Here is a 24,457-nt window from a genome sequence, read left to right as displayed (position 1 = left end):
GGAGCATTGCCTTTGCCCAGGGGGTTGATTCTCAAGAAGCATTGTTCCCACTGTATCTTCCTTGGGTACCCTGAATAAGCAAGACAGGCAAGATAACATTTGCTCTATGAAGCACTGTTCTAGGTGTTTTCCATATTCTTTCTTACAACAGTCTTTTGAGACAGGTATTGTTGATTGCACTTTACAGATATGGAAACAGAAGCCCTCACAGATGATAGGAGTAGGAAACAGAGACATGACACAAAGTGAGCCCTACAGGCTCCAAGTGCAGGGCTTGTCCTTGCTCCCTAAACCCATCCCTCCACCCACGGGAAAGCGCAGCTCACACGTGAGATGAAGACTGAGCTCAGCTTGAACTAAATAAGAGCCATCCTGCCTGAAAGTGTTCCCTAACTCAGTGCCCAAGTGTGAATCCAAGGTGGTGGCCTCTGCTTGGCCTACTCCCTCTGGACTTGGCTTTGGCAAAATGCAGTCTCAAAAGGCACCGTGTGAGAAGAAAAAGACTTTAGTGAGATGTGTGAAGAGGAGCCATGTCAGTGTTGAAAAAGGGTGACTGGTGATGGTGTTTCTGTACTAAGAACTCTTTCTTGTCAAAAGTCGGGAACATAGAATTCATCCTCTTAATAAATTAACCTCCTCTGAACTGTGACTCAAGACTCAGTTGGGACCAATGAATACCTAACAAGTCTATCTATTTGGAAACAGCACTGGACCTTTAGTTAGGAGACCTGTGCCGGCGCCTGGCTGAACTATATCTGTGCGGTCTTTGGGAAGTCAGTTCAAATTTCCATGGCTCACTTGCCTCCTTGTAAAATGGATTTAATAATACACACCCCTTAGGCAGTTGTAAAGAGAACAGAAGATGACTGTATGGAAGCTCCCAGCACTGTGTCTGATACGGAGTAGGTGCCCAGGAGATGGGCATGGACTCTTTAAGGTACTTTCACATAATGACCAGGCAGTCTTCACAGGATCCCTGTGGGGTTATCGATAGGTGCTTGAGGCATAGGGAAATCGAACGGTCTGGCCAGAGCCACATGGCTCATTAATAACAAGGTTAATCCCACAGATCATGTCCTCTCTCTCAGTCCAACATACTTCCAAGGTATGCTTTCCTGCAGAACATTCTATAACTGAAGTCATTTAAAAATTCCTGTTTTTTTTTAATCTCAGTTTCAGAGAGTCTGTCCACTATGCAATAAAGATATAAGAAAAAGGCCACAATTTTCTTTAAAGACCCCCAAAATGCAAGTTGAAGTAGAATAATCAAGCATTCGTGCTTAATTCCTTCCTTCACTTGAAACCATAAAATTGGCCTGTGTCTGCTTTACCCTAAAACAACCTATCAAAAGATGAACACTCTCCAACTAAGAAGTATGGTCGGTCCAGCTATGTGTTGTCATGTATTCCACTCCTTGAAAATGAAGAGGAGGAGAGGGGGAAAGAGAAGAGGAAGGGCTGAGAAGAAAAAGAAGGACAAGGACAAGGACTGCTGTGAAGCCAAGTGCCAATCTGAATTTTTCCTTCAATAAGTGTCAGACTGTACTAGGCAGATGGATGAATGAGCTCCGACAGGTGGTTTGCATAGTGTTTGTATATTCAAATCCCTTGACATGTTCACTCCTCTAATGCTTTTTGGGTGGTGAGGGTAAGGATCGTCACCACTTTTTAAATAGGAAAACATGAGATTCTTGTAGGTGGTTGACAGTCCCGAGGGGTACAGCTGAGAGGAGACCCAGGTGGCCTGCCTGCCCACGGCTTAGTCTGGTATTTTAAAGAAGGAAGAAGGGACACACCTGAAGCCAGCTTAGGCAGAGACAAGAATAAATCCTCACTGATGTGCTCATAGCACTGCATCCCATTTCTCGTTCACCTGGCCTTATCCTTGCTGAGCGCCCTGAAAGCAAGGACCTCACTCGTTCTCCATGAGTGTGTCTCCCCCGCTGAGCAGGGTGCGGTGCACCTGGCGAGTGTTCTGTTGGTACAGACACACACAGCAAAGTTGCTGTGAGAACCACTGACTCCTCAGTCAGGTGTCAGAGGTAAATGCATCCTGCTTTCATTGCAAATCCTGCTTTCATTGTAAATCTATGTAAAAGTCAGTACTGCCATCACCCATTTCTGAGTTCTGGTGTTCTTGGCACTGTGAACTTGAGGGCGATGCTCACATCCCGTTGAATCTCGGGGACTTGGCGGGCAGAGCAGTGGCTGTCCAGCACTGACTCTGGGTTGCTGTTCTCTTTGCCTGAGCTTCACACCAACATCAGTTTCAGACTTGGCGCCCCGCTCTGAGCTCTCTTTGCTGCCACCCCCTCCCCAGTTCTTTACCTGTTGTTAGCTCATGGACTTGGAGGGGTTGAAGGGAGTGCAGATGGGGGGAGCTGATGTTTAGGGTCTAACCAGACTGCCCCCCCTCTGTCCCAGGAAGGGCTCCCCAGTCATGCCTCGGATCGGGTTGTTTGCAAAATAGAAACCAGGACTCTCCAGTCCTTAATACCATGATGGCCTCTCTGCTGGAATTCACTCTTTATGTTGGTAGAAAGCATGGCTTCTCAGCCCCAGCTGGGAGATAAGAAGTTTGGTTTTCGGTGCTGGGTGGGGGTTGGGATGGGGGTGGGGGACGTGGGTGGTACCTGTGGAATGGGGCAGGGATTCATAGCAACCCCTGGCTGCCCATGCCCAAGTCTCACTTTGATACTCCTGGATGGAAGCAGAACAGATATTTTGCCTGGTGAGGCACATCCAGCTGGGGAGAACTTCCCACACCTGAATTCTGGCAGTTGGTGCATACCCAGTGCCCTCATTTGACATGCTGCGAAGCCTGGGGCAGAGCACAGCAGTACTTGCCCAAGGATGCACTGCTTATTCAGCGTCTGAACCTGAACTGGACTTCAGATATTCATCAGGCAGTTCTGGCATAAGACCTGGAGACAGAAGGGCTTGGTGACCTCGGATAGTCACCTGAGCTCACCGAGCCTGTATGCGAAACAGGGATGACTTCTGCCCCAGTGTCAAATAACATAACGTATGCAAATGATTTTATGCTGAGCACGGTTGAGGCTCTAGATCAGGGTCAACACGCTTTTCTCTGAAAGCTCAGCTAGTAAATATGTTAGGCTGTGTGGGCTGTATGGTCTCTGTTGCACTTACTGAACACTGCCGCTGCAGTGCGAAAGCATCCACAGGCAGGATGTTTTAAGTAAATGAGTGTGGCAGTGGTCCATTCAAACACTATTTACAAAAACAGGCAGCAGACCAGATGCCTGGGCCCCTGGGCCATAGTTTGTGACCCCTGCTCTAGGTGTGTGGAAGTTGTTACAGTTACTATTGATGACATAACAAATGACCTTAAAACGTAGTGTTTTAAAACAACCATTTGATTATGCTGATAGATTCTGTGGGTCCAGCATGAAGACAGGCCACAGCAGGTTGGACTGTGTTTGCTCCATGACATCTGGGGCCTCAGTTTCAAGGATTTAAATGTCGGGAGTGACTTGACTACTTGGGCTGAAATTCCCTGAAGGCTCCTTTACTCATCCGTCCAGAGCCTGGGCTGGGGGGACAGCCTGAACCCCAGGACTGCTGAGGTGCCTGCAGTGGCTTTTCCATGCGGCCTGGCTTCATCACACCAGTGTGTCTTTCATGAGGCTCAGGGCTCCAAGTGGGAGTGTTTCAGCAAACAAGGTGGAAGTCGCATAACCTTTTATGATGCAGACTCAAAAGTCACCCAGAGTCTCTTCCACTGTGCTGTTAGTCAAAGTGCTCGTGAGCCTGCCCACATTCAAGGTGAAGGGACATAGAACCTCCACCTCTCAATGGCAGCAATGTCAAAGAATTTGTGGAAGAGGGGGGGCACTCATTTTAAAACCATTATAAAAGAGATTAACAATTTCAACACATACACACACACATTAAATAATGGTGAGAGCTTACATGACCATTCACCACGTGCCAGGTGAGTACTTTATCCCTCTCATATCTTTTTGAAGGTGGTAATAGTATCATCACAGTTTAAAGATAAGAAACACTGAAGAACAGAGAGATTAATTAACTTGACCAACATCATAAAGATAGTAGATTGTAGACCCAACATTTGAACTTGGGGAATCAGGCTCCAAAGACTGTTCCAACCACACACACCACACCCTGCTTCATTGTGGTCGTGGAACGAGAATGCTCTTCCTACTCACTGAGCAGAGCTCGATTAAGACCCTGAGTCTGTGGACTGCCAGGTGTCTAGCAAGTTTTCCTGCCGATAATCAATTACAGACATTATTATCCACCCGCTTGGGGTCCAGACAGTTCTGTGTACCACCATGGGTAGTCAATGGGAAGAAGGATGATACTTAATTATGTTCATAAGAAAGGTAAAGTATAGGTGGGGGAATTGAATTCTGATTTAATTCTCACAACCCCATGCGATGGAACCTTTGTCACCACTTTACAGATAAGGAAACCAAGGCCCCTGGTTAAGTGCCTTCTTGCCTAGTAGCTCATGGAGTTGCTGTTCAGACCCAGAGTAGTCTGATATGCAAGCTCATGTTCTTTGCCGTACATTCCAATAGAGAAAGTTCTGGAATGGATAACACTGTCTCTTCCAAAAGGACAAATCCCTGGTCTCTGGAAGAATATTAGATCTAGCCTGTCCCTCAGAGGTGGCCTTGATTTAGTTCTCTCACTACAGGGACAAGTGACTGAGACCCAGGGAAGGGCAGTAGATGCCCCTGGCCTTCCACCTGCTCAGACCCAGAGCTGGAGCTGCCACATGGTGCTGGGAATGGCAGGGAGGGGAGCGATGGCAGTTGGAGGTTGGGGGGGGGGGGGGGGGGCGGGGGGCAGCAAACTCAGGGGAAGTTGTTTGCCAAAACTATGTGGAGGAAAGGAGCATTTTACAAGACCAGGGCTTCTGGCCTGGAAACATCTGTTTCCCTTCAAATCAGCAAGGAGACTTTTGCCTCCCCAGAATGCCTAAATCATGTGGCGGCTAGGGAAGAACAGGCGTTGGCCTGGAGACTTCAAACGCATTCTCCCGTACTCTCGGGGACCTGGTCCTGACTCGGGCCTCTGGGGCTCTGTCCCTGCTCTTACCCCCTGTCAGATCCGTGAGAAGCTCTCACCGCCAATTAACTTCTCAGTTTCATTCTCTCACCCCTGCTGCGAGGAGGTCTGGGGTCTTGGATGGGACCAACAACAGCTTCCTCTCCACCCACCCTCGTCTGATCTCCACTAGGACAACTAACTCTGGGTGTGGGGGGTGGGGAGTCAGAGCCCTGGGTTGTGGCATCGTAATAACACTTCAGAGAATAAAACCCACAGCAGTCTCTCATGGAGTGCTGGCACGTGCCAGGCAGCATGGCAAGCACTTCCATACCACATTTCATTCATTCTAAAAATGACCGTATGCAATGGGATGTAATGTTATGACTTCTATTTTGTAGATGAGTATGTTGAGGCAAGGCCTCACAACACATGCGGAGCCAGAATGTAAAACTAAATCGCCTGATTCCAAAGCCATGTTCTCAGCTATTCCATTCTTCCACCTCCTGTAATGACCCTTTAGTCTAATCGCATTTTGTTCATTTTTACAGATGGAAAAGCTGATTTCTGTAACCGATTTCCAACTCATAGTTGATTGAGTCATTCGCTCAGCCTGTCATTCATTCTGGAAAGTATTTGCTGGGCTCCTCATGATTTCGGTAGATGAGCACCGGATATAGGTGAAGAGAGATGGGTAGAGCCGTATTCTGGTCCTGAAGACGCTCACCTGCTCATGGGGGCAACAGAGAGGTGTGCAGGCACTGACCTACGTTTGTGACATGTGCTGTACCAGGCAGGGTATCTTGCAGGGAGAGAGGCTTCCCAGAGGAGATGGGGTTTGCTTCAAGGACAAGGTGGAGTAGGGCAGGGGGAGAAGGGGGACCCAGACAGAGGATACAGCATGCACAAAGGCAAAGAGGTGGAATCTGAGTTCTGGAAGCATTAGCAACCGGATGCGGTCCTATTGAGAAGCAGAGTTGGGAGCAGCTTGGTAGACAAGGCTGGATCTGTGGCCAGAGCTCATGTGTGACTCAGTGATAGATGACTTGCTATTCAATGAATGAACATCTAGACCCAGCATTCAGGGTCCCTGGTAAGAAATTTGGGCTTTGTCCTGAGGATGTTGAAGAAACATTGAAAAACACTTTGCATCTGAATAGTCAATCCCAAGGCACTTCCCCACATGTTGAAATCTCAATACACAAGGACCATATTGCTTGAGGCAGCCAGGATTTCAAAGTGCACAGTCTGTGGAAAAACTGGGACAGGGACTCAGGTTTTCGGCCACCTTAGCCAGTCAGTGTTCTTTTCCTTGAAACAAGGTCAGAGGAAAAAATAGCAAGCATTGGAGCCGGGAGCTCCAGGTTCCTACGTAGCCAATCCACTTCATCCGTGGAGCACCTCTTATAATAACAGTGCCCCACAGGTGTGGTGGGCAGGACCACAGTCAGCCAGCTGTGCATGAAGCAGGGTAGTGCAGAGAAGAAGCACAAGGAAGAGTCAGAAATCTAGTCATTGTCTTTACTCTGAATTTATTGGCAACGGGTCCTTGCTCATCTTTGTTCTTTTTGGGCCTCAGTTTCCCCACCTGTAACACGCGGGTGCGGAGTTTGGTGATTGCTCAGGAGTTCTAGTTCAAATTTCACTGGATTGCAGCCTGTCTCAGTGGGCAAAAGAAAATGAAAGAAGTGAGCCGAAGGTAGCTGACACCTGTTGTAATCCCCTGAGGAACACAGAGGTCTGACTGGGCCCTCTCTCAGTCCCTGTCGCTCCCACCTCGCACTCTGCTCCAGGGGCATGCACATGGGTCTGTGTTTCCATCTCTCCCTCTCCCTTTCTCTCTCTCTTCCCCACACCAGGGGCTGCCGTGCTGTTCCCCTCACAAAGAGCCCCCGCCAGGCCCTGCCTGGTCCCCTAACAGCTTTCAGATGTGTCTCTGGAACAGTTCTACAATTACAGCTGAGACAGGCAGAAAGCGTATGGCCTTGTGACTTTTGACCCAGGCCTGTGAGGTTGACATCTTCCTCTTTCTCCACCCCTCCGCCCCCACCGGCAGGGTGGCCTGAGGCCTCCTCCATCCTGAGGCCTCCACTGACACGTTTGGTTACTCTTTTAACACAACTAGAAGCTCCTTTCCGGGAGCAGAGATTGCACCAGGCCTATTAATGATCATTACGTCATTGAATCCCGATCCCCAACTTGTGAAATGTAGATCATTTCACCCTATTTGACAGGTACAGAGACTGAGGCTCAGAGAAGGTGGTGTGACTTCCCAAAGAATGCTCAGCCAGCAACTGGGGAAAGCAAGGATTCTATCCAGGTTTTATACCCCGAAAACCTAAGACTACTTCTTCCCAGAGTACCATTATTCATGCTGCCTAGCTAAGCAGAGAGGTGACCCTGGACCCTCTTGTGGAGAAAACGTATTGCAGAAGCACCATGGAAACCTAAGTAGCCAATAGGAAAGCAGTGTTAAAAGTCCACCTCCTCATGTTTCCAGGCTCATTCACATATTCCATTCACTCCAGCCTTTTATGTTTCCCTCAGTTGAAATGCATCCTCTTCTCTTCCACTCCAAGGATAATACTTTCTAATGTGTACTGCTGCACAAACAAGTGCTCTTATATGGTCTTTATAAAAATCTGCATCATCCAAACCACTTGTCATGCATCACTCCATGGAATCCTTGAGACAGCCCATGCACTGTCTCCCAATTATTCCCATAATGGTGATGCAAAAACTGAAACAGAGAAATGAGAGGTGGTATGCTTGAGTTCATTCATTTACTCCCGTATTTACTGAGTGCCTGCCATGTACATAGTACTGGGTTACATGCCGGGGCTATAGCAATAGCAAGCTAAAGTATACATGTGTTGGGAGCTACAGGCTGGGGGTTGGCTCCTGCCTCCACCACTTTCTGGATGGGTTGTTGTATGGGTAGAGAGTGCTTATACAGTACTGTCCTTACCTCCCCACTTTGCCAGTTGCTTATTCTCACATCCTGGAGCTTCCTTGTGATCTTGCTTTCAATCCCCCTGCAAGACTTCCCCAATCTGAATTTGCCTCATACAGCACTTTCATTTCACGCCCGTGCACACTGACCTGTGAGGTGGGCAGCAGCCTGCGTATCACAGGTGCCTGATGCTGTAGACATCCTGGAAATGTAGGGACACATCTTCTACCTAGAATAACTGAGACTCCCTATCATGGCCCACAAGGTGTCCACTGATTTCCCACATCATGTCATTTTGCCATGTCCACACCAGCTGCCTATTCCTCCAACAGTCTGGGATCCTTCTCTCCTCAAGGCCTTTGCACTTACTGCCCTCCCCGCTGCCTGGAAGGTTCTTGCGGGAGGTCTTCCTCCCATAAGCCAGTTCCTTATTATTCAGTTTCCAGCTCAAACCTTTTCTCCACGGCAAGGCCCTTGTAGGCAAACCTGTCTGAAGCATCCACATTACCTTCTACATTAGTCTTCTTCCCCTTATCCTATTATATTACTTCTCGCATTTACAATTATACCATATTTTGTTTACTTCTTTATTCTCTTGATAAAAGCAGGGACTTTGAATCTCTTGCTCATTATAACTTGAGCCCCTAAAATAATTCCTGGTACAGCGCTAATGCTCAATGAGTATTTTTGAACTAAGTGAATGGAATAATATAAGTGAGTATGCCCAGCTATCCAGGATCACACTGGGGTTCACTTCTGAAGTGCTGGACTGAGATGGCCCTGTTCCTCAGTAACTATGAGCCCATGGAAGGATACACAGTCCAAGTCTCAGCTTTCTCATTGGTGAAATGTAGGTGATAATAATCCCTGCCTTCTAGGCTGGCTTACTTGTAAATTAACAGATTAAGCATAAAGTGCCCAGGAGGCAGTTGGTGCTCAGTAACTGCTTTATAATTATCTCTTTTTCCCTCAGAATCATTTTTCCAATAGCCTTAATTTTCTTGATCACACCCATGCTATGATTTTTTTTGTTCCTCTTTGCATTGATTGCCCAGGGCTTCTCTGAAGTCACAGGCCAATGCTCTGTTTTCTTGCTGTGCCGTATAGGTTCACTCTGTATGCTGTGGATACACGAGGGAGGCACTCGGAGCTCAGCACAGTGACCCTGAGGACAGCCTGTCCGCTGGTAGATGACAACAAGGCAGAAGGTAGGTGACCCATTTCTTCGCTTCCCAGGTGACTCCCATATTATCTCTAAGTTTTATATCCACCAGTCACTGACCACCAGCCCTTTTCCACCCCCACACATATTAGCATTGGGAGGAGAAAGTGATGGAACTGAGGGAGGAGGAACACTGAGCTAAATTAATCAGCATCATGAAGAAAACCCAAAAAGACCAACAATACCTTTGCCAGTGGACAGACTTGCTCCTCTTTTATAGAATTTGTCTATGTTTTGATTTAGAGTCAAGAAATGATGGAGGGCCAGAGCCCCATGACTGTGTCCAGACCCTCAGTGTAGACTTCTTAGAGACCAATTACTTTTGTTCATTTTGATCTGTGCAGGGAGCTGGCAAATCAGTGGCACCTAGAAGACCACTTCACCTGCCGCACCCATGCACACATCACAGCACTAGATTTCCCATCTAGCTCAAGGGCGGCCTCAGAATTCTCAGCTTAGAGCTGCAATGAGCAGCTATCAGTCAGAGTTAGCATTCAGGATTAAACCTTTTTGCTGTTCCTGGTCCGTGGGGATGTAAATATGAGGCAAAACACCTGCCAAAAATAGAACCAATCAACGAGCTCCACCATACACTTCATTCTTGGGCAATGTGTAGATGCAGTCTCTCCATCAGGACTGGCAAAGGTATGATAGTAGCTTACAGGTCCTGGTGGCTCACTTCAAGTTGAGCAAGTATTTCCTAAGAGCCCTCGGACAAGATTGCAGAAGAGACATGGTCCCCACCTTTCAGGAGCTCACATTCCAGAGGGAGAGAGACATTTCTGCCAAAGGCTGGGTGACACATGTTTTGTGTGCAAGCAGACGAGAGGAAATGGTGAGTGTTATTCAGTCTCAAAGGCAAAGGGGTTTGAGATGTTTTCCTGATAATTTTATTGTATCATTACTACTTAAAAATAATACATTCACATCATTTAAAAAAGAAGAAAACAAGTCAGAGTAGAAACTAACGCAAAGTCAATGCTCCTCTCATCCTGTATCCAAATCCCCCATACTCTCCTAGAGGCGACGGTTGTAGGCAAAGATTTGGTGACATATATAAATTTTGATTAGAGTCTTCAAATGTGAAACGATGTGCCTTCTACTCGGAGAGCAGCCATGATGAATTGAAGCTACATTAATTAGTAGGAGTAGCTGAAGGAGTATGAATGGCCATGAATGGCAAGCAGAAGAGACTGAATTTTCTTTGAAAGATTTCTGAATGGAGGCCTATCAGACCTGCTCAGAGAAATATGTTGGGAAAATAACAGAGGGGAGATGGAAGGAGATTGCAAGATGAGCTCAACAGTTTAGTTGAGCCTGTATACTTGTTTGAAACTTTACATCAAGTCACGGGCACAACACTTATGTTAACAAGTAAGCCTGCAATTATGAGCACTAATTTTGTGCCGAGCCCCCTGACAAGTACAATACTTTATATCAGGATTTGAAGTTAATCCTCCCAGTGCCTCTCAGAGTCGACGTTGTTATCACCAGCTGATAGGAAACCTGAACACAGCGAGTTAATGACATATTCAGGATAGAACTAAGGTTTGTCTGCTCCCAAAGACCACACATGCACAAATATGCCTCTCTTGTTGCAAGGCATGTTTCCATCCCCCCTTTTGCCTGCTGTCCAGTGATCTGTATCTGCACTCTTCCCCCTCAGAGATAGCTGACAAGATCTACAATCTGTACAATGGGTACACAAGTGGCAAGGAGCAGCAGACTGCCTACAACATGCTAATGGAGGTCTCAGCCTCCATGTTGTTCCGAGTCCAGCACCACTACAACTCTCACTATGAGAAGTTCGGCGACTTCGTCTGGAGGAGCGAGGATGAACTGGGGCCCAGGTATGAGCATGAGTGTATCTAGAGGGGTAAATTTCTCCTGGTTTCATGTGACTTTACTGGACTCTTTTCCCCATAGGCTGAGAGTGGGCTTTATCAAATAAATGAGGGTCACTGTCACCTTAGTCATGTCAGGACTAGGTAGACATGGGACAGAGGCAGGGAGAAAGAATCTTGGAATTTTAGCTTCCTGGACTTCTGGAATATGAGATAAGAGAGAAACATCAGTGCTCTTTTGATTAATCAATCGCTCCACTTGCCCAACTTCCACCTCTAGCCTTAGAGATGGGACTCATCAGCTCTTTGAGGGGCTATGTCCTCACCAAGAGAAGGGAGAAGCACAGTTGGCAGGGCTGTGGCCCCTAATCCAGGGCTGTTTCCACTCCTCCATAAGAACCTGAGATTTTCTGGAATGAAGTCCAATAGAGACCATGACTAAAATTACCATGTTTTAAGGCATGATTTTTGTCACTAGCAGTTACTATGTCAATGGCTATTCTAAGTGCTATTCAAATGTATTACTAAGACACAGTTGAAGGCCCTGACTGGGTAGCCCAGTTGATTAGAGCACCATCCTGACATGCCCATGTTGCAGGTCCCATCCCTGGTCAGGGCACATACAAGAAGCAACCAATGAATGCATAAATAGGTGGAACAATAAATTGATGTTTCTCTCTCCCCACCAAAATAAAAATAAGAATAAAAGGACACAATTGCCATCTTCTGCAGCTTAATAAAGCTTAATAAAGCTGCAGAGGAAACTGTGGCTGCATTTTATGCCTGGCACCTAACAACATCATTCATTCGCTCATTCACTCACTTCTCAGCACATACTTGTTAGCATATCTTACATGTTACATGGTTGTTGACCATGCAATGGTAAAAAGGTGGAAGTGATCCCAACCTATTCATAGCTTACTTGTTGCAGGTAATTAAACAACTAATAGCAAAGAATAGAGTAATAAGTGTCATGATAGCAAAATAATAAGGACCCTTTGGGCAAGAGAGCCATGGGTACCTGGTCTGAGTAACCCAGTAAAAACTCCTTCCCAAAGGCTGAGACTCTGAGGCCTATAGAGTGAACTCGGGTCAGGAAAGTGGAGGGAGCAGAGGATTGGAGGGCTTGGCGCAGAGGGACTCCCTGGGAAATGCTCTGAAGAGATAAAGTTACATTAGAGCAGGGCTTCTCTCTCAAATTGTGATCGTTTGCCTGCCACAACTGCGATTTTTGTCCTGTTACCCTACCGTATGTATTTTACACATAGGGTATGTACATGGCATTTAATTGCAGTAGAAAATTAAACCTAAACATTCAGTACAATGGGAAAAAAAACCCCAAAACAATGCTGCTCCATCCTAGAGGAACCCAAGGTCCTCCCTTCATGAAGGAGATTGGCAAGTGTTAGAGAAGTACTAAAGACACAGTCCCGAAGCAGCACTTTTTAAAAGTAATCTGGAGGAGGGGAAGAGCATGAAAAAGGGACTCTAGCTGTTCTTCCCAGTGTGAGTCACTGCCGTTTAACCCAGGGTCTACGGTCACTCTGAGCGCCACCTCAAGTCCTCTCCCCGCCCCACGGGAGCTCCTTCTGCACTCTGATAAACACTGTGTGCACAGGAATGGGATGCATTTCCCAATAGTTGGAGCAACGTGTGTGACAGCAGGAGTAGTAAAAGGGAAGAAGGGGGAGGTCAGCAGGGGCCAGCTCTGAATGCCAGCTAAGTGGGGTTAAAGAGTTTGGATTCTCTCCCTGGGGGTAACAGGAAGCTATTCAAGTGTTTTTCATGGTGGGGGGTGGGGGCGGTGATGTTATTAGATCTTCAAGGGAGAAGATCCCTCAGCCTGCATTTGGAAACAGGGACTGGGGAAGTCCAGACAGGAGGGAGGCAGTGAGGCCCTAGAGGCTGCTGTGCTAACAGCCCGGGAGAGACAGTGTGGTGCTCTAGGCCAGGATAGCATCACTGGTGTTGGAGAGAATTGCACGAGTTCCCAAAATACTTAATGGGCAACATGTTGTGCTCTAAAAAGCTTTCCAATTACCCTGTAAGCAGGAAAACGTAGGGCATCCTCCCCATTTCATAGATGATAAGGGATCGGAGTCCCCATGGGGTTCAATGAGCTGCGAAGAGCGGAAATTTTTTTTTTCATGGAACCTGGATCTGTCCTGAGCCCTCACCCTGAATCCTCACAGCAATTGCAGTAACCTTTCAAGAATGTGAGGCCCTCAAGGGAGGAGATGAGAGCTCAGTCGTGGGGTAAAAGGGATCTCTCCCTAGGTTGGGCCTTATGTGTTCTGTTGGGTCCCGGACTACAATTTCCCCCTTTCATATGAAGAGAAGGCTGTTTAGATCAGTGCTGACAGAGGGCAGAAGAGCAGGCACAGGTGAAAGCTGCTGTGTGAACCTGAGCTGCCATCTTGCCCGGGGACAGGTGTTGGCAGTCTACATCATGGGTTGTCCCGAGGGTGCAGGGAGTTTGGGTGGAAGCTAAACCCCACTCCTGACCTTGTCTTCACAGCCTTCTAGGATCCTTTGTGACCCTCCAGGATCTAAGTCTTCTGGGAGGGGCCCGTGGCTGCCCACAGAGGCAGGACAGCACACTTGGCAATGCACTGTGATAACTTGCTAACCTCCGGCCAAACAGTCACCAGCCACCGTCTGCCAACCACCACCAGTGAAACACAGCTCCCTCCTCCTTTGGTCTGACATTCCTCCAACATTGCACACCGGCATGTCAGCAGGAATCAAGGCAGGTGTATCCTCGCCCATCCGGGCACTGCTCATAAACTCGCTGTGTGGTCTTGGGCTCTGGCCCGCACTGGCCCTCAGTGTCCTAAAGTAGGGGCCCACTAAACTAGGATGAGCTAGTTCAGTGGCACTTACTATTTTTGTTTGGTCCATGGAAAATTGATTCTGTAAATAAATCTTACACAGAACCCCAGGTCTAAGCTAGAATGACATCTCCTTAGAATATTCTTAATACTTCTACTCATTCACTCTATAACATCCTCATGTCTTAATTTTCTGAATTGTAACTATTAGTTTTAGTTTCCTATATTGCATATATCTTTACTTATATCTTAGCTTTCTTCCCCACGGTAATGTCAGTTTGTGTAGCCAGTGATCTTTTATGTCCTAATGATCCTTGTAAGTAGGTGCTAAGTCATCACTTGTTCAATAATTGAGTAATGGGATGAGTGGATGTGTGGACCAGATGACTACAGAGTTGTTCTGGTGTTAGCCAGAGAGTGTGGTTTGGAGCCCTACCCTCTGGGTGGGTCTCTTCTTCCACTCCTCACTGATACCAAGGGTCCTATCGGCTTCTCTGAGCTGTCAAAGATCTATAGATCACAGTGGCAAACAACTCCATGAATTCCACGAATTCTAAGGTCTTTGTAGCTCAAAAATAGCCTTCAAAAATGCATTGTTTTCTTGCAAATAATAAGAGACTTGAAGAGACCTCACTTCTTGAATTTGTTGATTCATTGATTCATTTAATGTGCTGTCTATGTGTCCGATTCTGTGCTGTGCAGTGGAATAGACAGCCTCTGCCTTTACAAGGCTCAGCATCTAGTGAGGAAGAGCTGGGAAGCCAAGGGACCAGTGAGTCCCGAAGGTCCTGGAGACCAGAGAACAGACACCATGAGTGTCCTTTCCCCTCCAGCCCAGCACATCCTATTTCCCGGGGACCTAGGTTGACTTGGGTCATCATAAGAGTGTTTCCCAGGAGCATCCTGAAGGCTGATAGCATGGGGTAGGCTCTGGCAGGATTCTCTTGGTATATATTCACCAGGTACCCCTGAAAGTGGGGTTCCATATCCCCATAAAATTTTTTAATGACAAAAGGGCATCTCTTACCTGTGCCTAATAAATCTATCAGGCCAATGTCCTCCAGAGCCTGGTTCCCGTGTCAACTAGAGGTTACGTCAGACAGCTGCTCCGAGAAGACATGCTGATACCCAGCTGTCCCAGCCATACGGTTCCTATTAGGAGACTTGAAAAACTGAGCTCATAGGTGGCCAGGGACCAGAATTTGCTCCAGTCTGAATCTCCTTGACCACCCTTGGGCCTCTTAATTCTCTCAGTTAGATTTGACTACAGTGGTAGAGTAGGGAGAAGAGAGTAAGTAGTTGAAGAGGTTTTGTTTTGGTGGAATTGATCTCTCTAGACTATGACCTCAGCCCGACTTCCTTCCAAGGCAGACATTGCTAATAGATCACAGAAATCATCACAGGCTTGGGTCAGCCTAGGATTGTTCTCAACATAGCCAGATAAGAAGCTTTTCCCCTCTGAGGAGTTGGCACATTCTATGAGCATAGTTGCCATGTCCTTAAGTGAAAACAATCAAGTCTGCGATGCCACAGTGTACTCTTTTAGCCCAAGATTATATTAGCCCCTTCCTTCAATATTTTGGATTATTTCTCCTGGAATTTGTAGAACATTTGAGAACAGGAGCAAACTTGACTTCCAGGGCCATATTCCTATAATCTCAGATGCACTTTTAATTTTTTTCTGCATATTTTGACATTTCTGAAATCAGGACGGATTGTGCACATTCAGTCATTCAATGTATTTTTCTATTTTCTTGACAGAAATAGCATCTATTACAATCAAAGATATCTTAGAATAGATGAATGCAACAGCATAGGGCATACACATACCTTTGCGGATACAGGTGTGGATATGACACAGACAGGCACATGAATAGGGAGCCTGATACAGGCTTAAGGATATGGCTACCTCTGCATAACCACAGCTCCATTTCCATCAACTCTGCTATGTTTAACAAATATATCCTCTGTGTTTGTTATCTGTTTACACTTAACAATACAAGTCAAAGTCTTTTCCTGCAGACGCATATGTAAATATGTTGTCTTTTTGAAAGGCCCATTAGCCATGCAGTTGTATGAATTTATCTCTGTTAAAGACAGCATCTTCTTTGCTGTCCTAAACAAATCCGTATAAACATTTTGCCCACTTTCTTAATTATTTCCCTAGGTCTACGTGATGCTCTTGTGATGTTTAGTTCCCCTTTTCAATCCTGGCTAGAGAATTGCTATGTTTTGAAAGCTAAGGACTGAAAATTTCCTCGGTTCAAGGCAATGCCCCCTTGTTAATGCATTTTTCTTGCACAGTCAGGATCCGGACACCTGGAGATCTGTACACTGCCATATGCTGCCTAAGAAGCAGGTGGGAGACACAGGTTGAGCACCTACTCTGGGCCCAGACACTTATCTCTCATTTCATCTCCTGAAAAACCAGTTTTGAAGTTTAAGCAGCGGATAATCAGTGACGTTAAATGAATTGCTCAGTGTTACACAGCTCATAAGTGTCAGAGCCCAAATGCAAAGCATCATCTTCCGATATCAAACCTGTGTCTCGCCCGTTATAACATATTGCATCCTATGATGTATGCACAAATAAGGGAGAATGTACCATGAGTCTCAATAGAAAAATTAACAGAATGCTTCAGCAACAAAGGGAAAACATGTTCATTTTAGCATGACATCAGTGCATGAACAGACCTCAGTGAATGCAGTTCCCTCATCTTAGGAACTGAATTCTTTGGCAGTTGAGTCACAGCAGGGTCTGTTGTGAAGTGTTCATCAGATGCTCAGCAGATGGTATTTTCCTATGAATCAAGCCCCCTAATTTGTTGTAGATTAAAAACAAACAAACAAGCAAACACATCATCTATTCCAATTTCCACTACCATTAGGCTCTGCCATGGTCTGAATGCTTGTGTCCCCCCCAGATTTGTATGTTGAAGGCTAATCTCCAATTCGATGGTATTAGGAAGTGGGGCTTTGGGGAAGTGATTAGATCATGAGGGTAAATCCCTCATGAAAGGGATTAGTGCTCTCATAAAAGGGACCCCAGAGAGAGCCCTTGCCCCTTCCACCCTGTGAGGGCTCAGAGAGAACGTGCCATCAGTATACTAGGAAGCCGGCCCTCATCAACCAGCTGTGTCTGCAGGTGCTGTGCACCTGGACTTCCTAGCCTCCAGAACTGTAAGAACAAGTTTCTGTTTTTTTTATCAGCCACCCTCTCTGTGGTGTCTTGTTATAGCAGCCTGAATAGACTAAGACAAACTCTTTTCTAAAATGTAATTGCCTTTGCTCATCTCCACTGAGGGGAACCCACTGGAGATATGGAAGGGTTCATTATACACTTAGAGAAGTTGAAGTTTTATTTTTATTATACTGAGTCAAAATTTGCCTTCTCTCAATTTTAAAATGGCTCTGTGGGTAAAACTTGGGTGCCCTGCAGCAGAGATCTGAGACCCTATTCTCTCACCCTGTTAACCCTGGTCAAATCATTTAACCAGCTGGAGGCTCACTTTTACCCTCTGAAGACTGGGAATAAAGTACACACTCTAGAATTGTGGTGAGAATTATGTTAAAGATGATGTTGCATAGGTTTTTAGCACAGAGAAGGTACTCAATCAATTGTAGCCATTGTCATCCCTGACTCACTTTTCCCACCACTTGACTTTAGTTACCATAACAACATAACCATTTGCCTAAATCCCCCTATCAGTGGACACATTCCACTCGCTTTCAGCATTTCCTCAGAAGGCTTGCTTTTGAGACAACCTTCAGAATCATGGTCTGGCTACAATTTGAATATATCCCTCTTACCAGAAGTGACCAGGGTTCTTCAGATGGACCAGGGCAGCATAAGTGAAGTGGTTACTACTCTTAATCTGCCCTCTCCACTTACGGAGGTTGTGTTCCAAGTTTTAGCAGCCACATCATGCCCTTGATCCTCATTAAGCTTGAGGTCAGCTATCACAGAGACATTTAAGCTCAACTCAAGGAGGCTGGGAGGAGGGAGAGGGGCCAACAGGAATGTTTCCTTATTGCCTCTCCTCTTCCTCTCCACTCCAAGCCCCCTTACAAATTAGGTCTCTGTGCGATAACTGTGTCAACAGCGGATTGGGTAATAGTCCTGGGAATAGAATAGTTGGTCAAAGGTTCTACAATTCCCGGAGAAGTGGCATCTGATCCCAGCCCCTGACTCTTTCCCAAGCCAGCCCTGTCTCAATCTTGCCAGCTGATACAACCAATAAATTAATGTGTGGTGGCCCTCTTTCACCTCTTGCTTCCTATCCCAGAGGGTTTGAGTTTTGTCTGCAATGAGGAAGATATCATTTTCAGTATTTGAGAAAAGTGGTCACTCTGACCCATGACCTCTACCTCCAGGGAAAGCTTGGAGCATGCCTGGCCTTTCCTTTATGGATCTCTGTTGCCCACAGCTTATTACCCAGAACTCTCACCTTTGGTATCTTGCTCCCCCTCCTCCTCCCCAGCCTTTGAGCACCTCCGACCCTCCTCTCCATGGCTTCACCCTCTGAATTCTTCTGTCTCTGTGGCCTGAATGCAAACCAATGGGCTGGGGTGTTGCATATGGTGGAGAAAAAGCAGAGGTCAGTTAAGCAAAATGCCATTGGTGTAGTGCTGATTGTGTACAGATGCCTGTGCCAGATGCTTATCTGTGCCAGTCGTTTCATTGCCACCTAACGTCCCCACAAGAGAAGCGTCTCTTTTCCAATTTACAAATGAGGAAGCTGAGGCTCGTTGAAGAGCAGTGACTCGCACTAATTCGCTCTGACACCTGTGTGCTTTCTCTTATCAGATGCTACCCTGAGCCATGGCTAGCATGTAGTGAGAGCTAACCAAATTACCCAGGCTATCTTACCCTCTCCCAAATTCTGTTATTATCCCCCTTTTCCTGACATGGTCACTAAGAGTTAGTGGCAGTGAAGAGCTTGCTCGTGATTCACATGTCTAAGTGGTAGAGCTAAGCTTTGAATCTGGGGCTTCAGAGCCAAATGTTTCATCTCAGCTCTCTCTATAGTCCAACTCTGGAGGGGCTGTCCCCTATGCCTCTCTGTCTACCTGAAAAAAAAAGTTTACTCATTGAAGACCTAGCTTAGATATTACACCATCTAGGAAGACTTCTCGGAGCCCCCAAACTCAGGATTAGGTGCCCATTTTATATATTCTCATAGCACCTAGCATGTTCTTCAACCCAGCACTCTGCCCCTGTATTAGAAGCTGTTACCATTTTTGTCTGGCTGTCTCTTACCACTGACTTATGAAGATGCCCAAGGCTTAAACCAGTATACAAATAATGCTGGTGGTGGCAGACGTGGTGACGATGGTGGTGAGGTTTTCCAACACACATGAGGGGCTTACTATGTGCCACACAGTTTCCTAAGCATTTTACACGCATTGCTGAATCATCGCCATAACTCTATGAGGTAGGAAATATCATTCCCTTTTTATAAATGAGAAAACAAAAAATAAGGAGCTGTGTGAAAGCACGGAGAGAAAAAGCAAACTAGCACCTCTAAGAACAATGACGCCTGGATGTGTTCCCTACCTTGTTCTGGCTGCCTGTCTTGCTCTCCCCCGGTTCGATTCTCGTCAGAGCAGCCAGGAGTGTTTTCAAACACTGCGGCTCTCAACCTGTTGTTCTGCTGCTTGACACCCTTCAGTCACTTCCCTGCTTACCCTGAGACAATAATCATAGACATCATTAATTGAGGGCTTATTATTGATTGATTCATGCTTCTTTTTTTATTGTGTAAACCACCCTTGCTGATGGATGCACTTATTATTTGCATCGTATGGGTAAGGAATCTGAGTCAAAATTGGTTAAATAATTTCACCAATACCACAGAACTAGTAAGTGGCTGAGCCAGGATTGGAACCCAAGCAGTCAGGCTCCAGGGCCTGTACAGTGCACCATTATTTTATACACCCAGTTTCTGAGCTTCAAAGGCACTTCTTGGGTTTCCCACTGTGCCCCTACTAGCATGCCAGCTTCCAGCTCTAAGTTTTCAGAATAAGTTCCAAGTAATCCCTCATGTCTATGCCTCGAACTGTGCCTCCTATTATGTGTTTGCCCTCTGCATTACCTGACTATTCCTCTTATGAGACTCAGCACAAGCTCCCCACCTACTCAGGTGTCTTCTTGGATATCTCCAATCCTACCTAGGCACAGTCCTCTCTTTTCCCACAGATCCGGTGCCTCTATAAATCACTGCTGTTGCCACTTGTGTTGTGACTTTTAATGTGTCTGTCTTCCCCACTGGATGGGGAGCTCAGCCATATAATAAATGCTCAATAAATGAGTAGCCAATGACTTTATCCCCTGGGACTTTACAACAATCCCATTTTTCAAGAGAAGAAACAGGCTCAGAGGCATTAAGTAAGTTTCCCAAGGACGCGGAGCTGGTAAGGAACAGAGCAAGAACTCCAGTGGGGAGGGGTGAGGAGTGAACTCCTCAGGCTGCTCCCCTAGAGGTGCCTGCCGAGAGGGAGCAAGGACTGTGGGCAGCGCAGCCACTCAAGTGTGATTACGAAGCTATGAATTCTTGGCACCTCAGGAAATATTCCAGCCGAGTGGTGAACTATACAAAGAGGACTTTTTGAAAGGCGCCTTGTAAATTGTGCCCACAAAAACGTACACACATAAGCCCAGCCCTTTTCCAGCCGCCATGCAGGTGCCCGACACAGTCTCCCATTTGTGGGGTCTGTTGTCATAAAACGTCCTACCTCCCGGAGTCTCCGAGGGGCATGGAGAGGACAGCAGGAGGGAGCCTGTTATTTAGCCCCTTGGGATTCCTGAGCATCTAGAAGGTGATAGGATGTCAAGAAAAGCGGATTCCACAGGAGACAGGCACATTGGCAGGGAGTGGTATGACCAAGGAAAAGGACATTCCTTTCCCTCTCTAAACCTATTTCCACATCTTTAATGAGAGCGCGTCAGACTGGGTCATTGGTTCTCCACTGGGAGTGCCCTTGGCATCTGGTGGGCAGAGGTCTTGGGATGCTGCTAAATGTCCTATGACAAAGAATATTCTTGCCTTTGACAAACCCAGACTACATAATCTCAAAGATCCTTGCTAGCTTTCATTTTCTGTGCAGCCGTGACCTGTCCTTGGGGACCCTCCCTCGGTGCTGGATGAAGTAAATGATCGCCACAGTGCACAGTGATTCTTTCTTATACTACTGTTCGTTGTGACCTTGATCCTGAGACATCCTCGTAACTATTCTTTACAACAGTAGCTGCCATTTATCAGGTGCTTACTCTGTGCCAGGCTTTGGGCATTTCTCATAGTTAGCCTCACGGTCAGTTTAAGAAGGTGGGACCGCCATCCCTGTTTTAGAGAAGAGAAAAATTAGATACAGAGGAGTTCTGATCTGGGGGCATACATGCTAGGCTTTGATGTAAGATTCCCAGATTTCCTGCCTGTGAGAAAAGAATGTGAGGGAATTAGAGAAGCATGAAAGCACAGTGAGAGAGGGACTTGTGGGTTTTCAGGGCCTAGATTCAAACACCCAACTCCAATGGTCACCTTGATGTTTGACCTTGGCCAAGTAATGTCATTTCTCCGAGCCTTGGCCTTCACACTTATTAAGTGTGAATACAAATAAAAATATATCCAGGGCTGTTGTAAAGATTAAATAACAAACTTTAAATATATGTTAAGTACTTAATTTCTAGCACTATGATGTCAATGTATCTTGGTTATTATAGTTGTTGTTTATTATTATAACAATTTCTACTGGGTAAAAGTCCCAAAGCTGATGGTGTTATCCCTCCTAGGACTCTCCTCTCTTAGTAGTAAAAATGCTAGGTCAAAGGTTATCCTGCTTTTTCATTTTTTAGACATTGCGCAGTGGAGAGGATAAGGTGGTTTTTGAGTAAGTGTTTGAAGTATCACACTCATGTCAGGAAGAGATAGGAAATTGCTGGGACAATAAACCATAATTTGTCTGTTGGTCTGTATTCAACCCCCAAAGACTCCACCACCCTCCTTGACCTGGGCTTCTCCTGCTACTGTCTCCTCCCCCCTTTCAGGAAGGCCCACCTGATCCTGCGGCGGCTGGAGAGGGTGAGCGGCCACTGTTCCAGCCTCCTGCGAAGCGCCTACATCCAGAGTCGCGTGGACACCGTGCCCTACCTTTTCTGCCGCAGCGAGGAGGTCCGGCCTGCGGGGATGGTGTGGTACAGCATCCTCAAGGACACCAAAATCACGTGCGAGGAGAAGATGGTGTCCATGGCCCGAAACACGTACGGGGAGTCCAAGGGCCGGTGAGGGAGGGCGCCACCCTCCATGAGCACAGAGACTCTCCGTGGCAGGGGGAGCAGTACTCTTGTGGATCCTGGGGCCTGGGTGGGCTGGGGACAGCTGAGGATGCGCTTGGCAATGAGGCTTGCCAGCAAGGCCAAAGCAAACTCTCTCTCTTGTGGATAGCCAACAGAGAACTTTGCAACCACTGGAATTATCCATTTCACTCTATCTTTTATTTTTTTCTAAGATATGATTTGACTCTATCAAAAAGTTTCTCCTTTTTAAACATTTTCTTATGGATGGTGGTCAGTTCTGAGGCGGGAGCTTTCAGGTGGAGACCAAGCGGCCTTTCCTCTTCTTCCTTCCTGCTGCCCTCTCAGCTTCCTTCCAGCCATGGACCCCGGCAGGAGACCTGTGGAGAGACAATCGGACCTCTTCAGCATCAGGAAGAAGGCCCCACAAATTGTTGCAGTGAGGAAGCTTGGGTCTTGAGAACTTTTTTTCCCAGATGGTATTGAGTTTGCAGGACCCCTGCCTCTTCCTGCTGCCTGGGGGTCTGCCCAGAGTCCCTGCAGGACTTTCCATGCATTAAAAACTCCTATTGTCTCTCTTTCTGCTTGGGTAGTGTTTCTTACCAATGGGGGACCGCTGTTTATGCCCTCAACAAATACATGTTGATTGTATGTTATATGCCAGGCACCGGTATGGGACGCAAGAAGGAGAAACTCCCTGCTCTCAGGGAACTTATCATCCAGTGGAAATAGAGAAATCATCTGGTGATTTCAGGCTGGGATAGGGGAAGAATAGAGGTTCTTTGAACTCACTGTTGGGTCATTAGACAAACTGGAGGGTCCTGAAATGCTCTTTTGAAAAAGTGATACCTATGCTCAAAGGATGGGGAGGGAAAAGCCAGACAGAGGGAAGAAGCCTGGGACTTGCTCCAGCCAGATGGAATACCATGAGCAAAAGCCCAGAGAGAGGAGAAAACGTAACTTATTCGAGGGCTGAAAGCACTTTCACTGAGAATAGAGATTAAACTAGGAAGTAACAAGGGGTAAGGCCACAAGCTAGGCAAGGCTTCAGAAGCCTTGAATAAAAAGTTTGACAGTATTTGAAGTACCTGAGAACCACCAACCACAGAACGTTCACAAGAGTGAAATAGCCTACTTGCTCTTTATGAAAAGAGAAAGAAAGAAAAACATTCCTGCTATAGGGTGGAGGTTGGAGTGGACAAAACACCAAAGAGGATGACTTGTCATTTTCCAGGCAAGAGGTGATGACAGCTTGGATCCTGTAGTCATGGCGGAGACAGTCCACCTTTGAAATCTTTTAAATGACACTTGAACTGCTTCCAGTGTGTTACCTGGGAGGAGAAGGAGTACAAAGAGGCATTATAGACTTCTAACATCTTGACATTAGCTCAGAGAAGCTGGCTGGCTAGAGGAAGTGGAATGTAGGTGAGACCTTTTACAATGCAAGGATGACACCTGTTACAGAGAGGAGTTGGGCACTGCGGGGGTTCAGAGAGACAAAGATACTGAATGTCAGTAAAATATAAATTGTTAAAAATATGCCAACTTCTCAATATTAATGAGTGCTGATGAGATCAATAAACCCCTTTCTGTAAATCTACATAGGGAGGTTATTCCACGCCCCCCAACCTGGACAGTAATCCACATGGAGAACCAAAGCGGAAGGAGGTAGTTCCAAATGACTCAGGTCCCTAGAGATCCGCTTAACTTCCAACAACCTAAGCACAAAGGTGGTCTTTCAAGAAGCTTGTGTGATTATTGGATTTACATTTCTGGAAATATATAGGTGGAGTTCAGATGAGTAAATTCTCCCCACAGTGCTAATGACTTTTCAGAGAGGAACCAACATCTTACCCACCCACCCCCCAAAAAAAGTAATAGTCACCATTCATCATGTACTTGCCTGTCTTTGTCAATTGTATATTTTTCAGTTACGGTATAAAAGAATACCATAGACTAGGTGACTTTTAAACCATTTTGTTTCTCATAGTTCTGGAGGTTGGGAAGTCCAAGATCAAGGTGTCGACAGATTTGGTGTCTGGTGAGCACCCTCTTCTTACTTCATAGGTAGCAGTCTTCTCCCTGCATCCTCACTGGTGAAAGGGAAAAGGGAACTCTCTGAGGCTTCCTTTCTAAGGGTCCTAATCCCATTCACCAGGGCTCCACCCCCACAACCTAATAATCACCTCCCAAAGGCTCCACCTCTAAGTACCATCACATTGGGCATGAGGTTTCAAGATATAAATCTGTGGGGGGACACAGGACACACGGCAAACCCTG

At 46.4% G+C, this 24,457-nt stretch overlaps 1 protein-coding gene across 3 annotated transcripts in view; it reads left to right on the top strand.

Moving 5' to 3' along the window:
• The window catches only part of ASTN2 (astrotactin 2), an 821,613-nt gene extending 797,747 nt beyond the window's left edge, over positions 1–23,866 (top strand). For all 3 annotated transcript variants that reach the window (XM_028509080.2, XM_028509072.2, XM_028509089.2), the window contains 3 exons: positions 9,098–9,198; positions 10,879–11,062; positions 21,932–23,866. In XM_028509080.2, coding sequence (XP_028364881.1) covers positions 9,098–9,198; positions 10,879–11,062; positions 21,932–22,169 — 523 coding nt within the window. In that variant the 3' untranslated portion in view covers positions 22,170–23,866. The remainder of the gene's footprint in view (positions 1–9,097; positions 9,199–10,878; positions 11,063–21,931) is intronic.
• Positions 23,867–24,457: the final 591 nt, after the last annotated feature.

The sequence above is a fragment of the Phyllostomus discolor genome, chromosome 3 (genome assembly GCF_004126475.2).
Source record: "Phyllostomus discolor isolate MPI-MPIP mPhyDis1 chromosome 3, mPhyDis1.pri.v3, whole genome shotgun sequence".
In the NCBI taxonomy this organism is placed as follows: Eukaryota; Metazoa; Chordata; class Mammalia; order Chiroptera; family Phyllostomidae; genus Phyllostomus; species Phyllostomus discolor.
The sequence above is the reverse complement of the archived record's forward strand: the minus strand, read 5'-3'. Positions and strand labels throughout refer to the sequence as shown.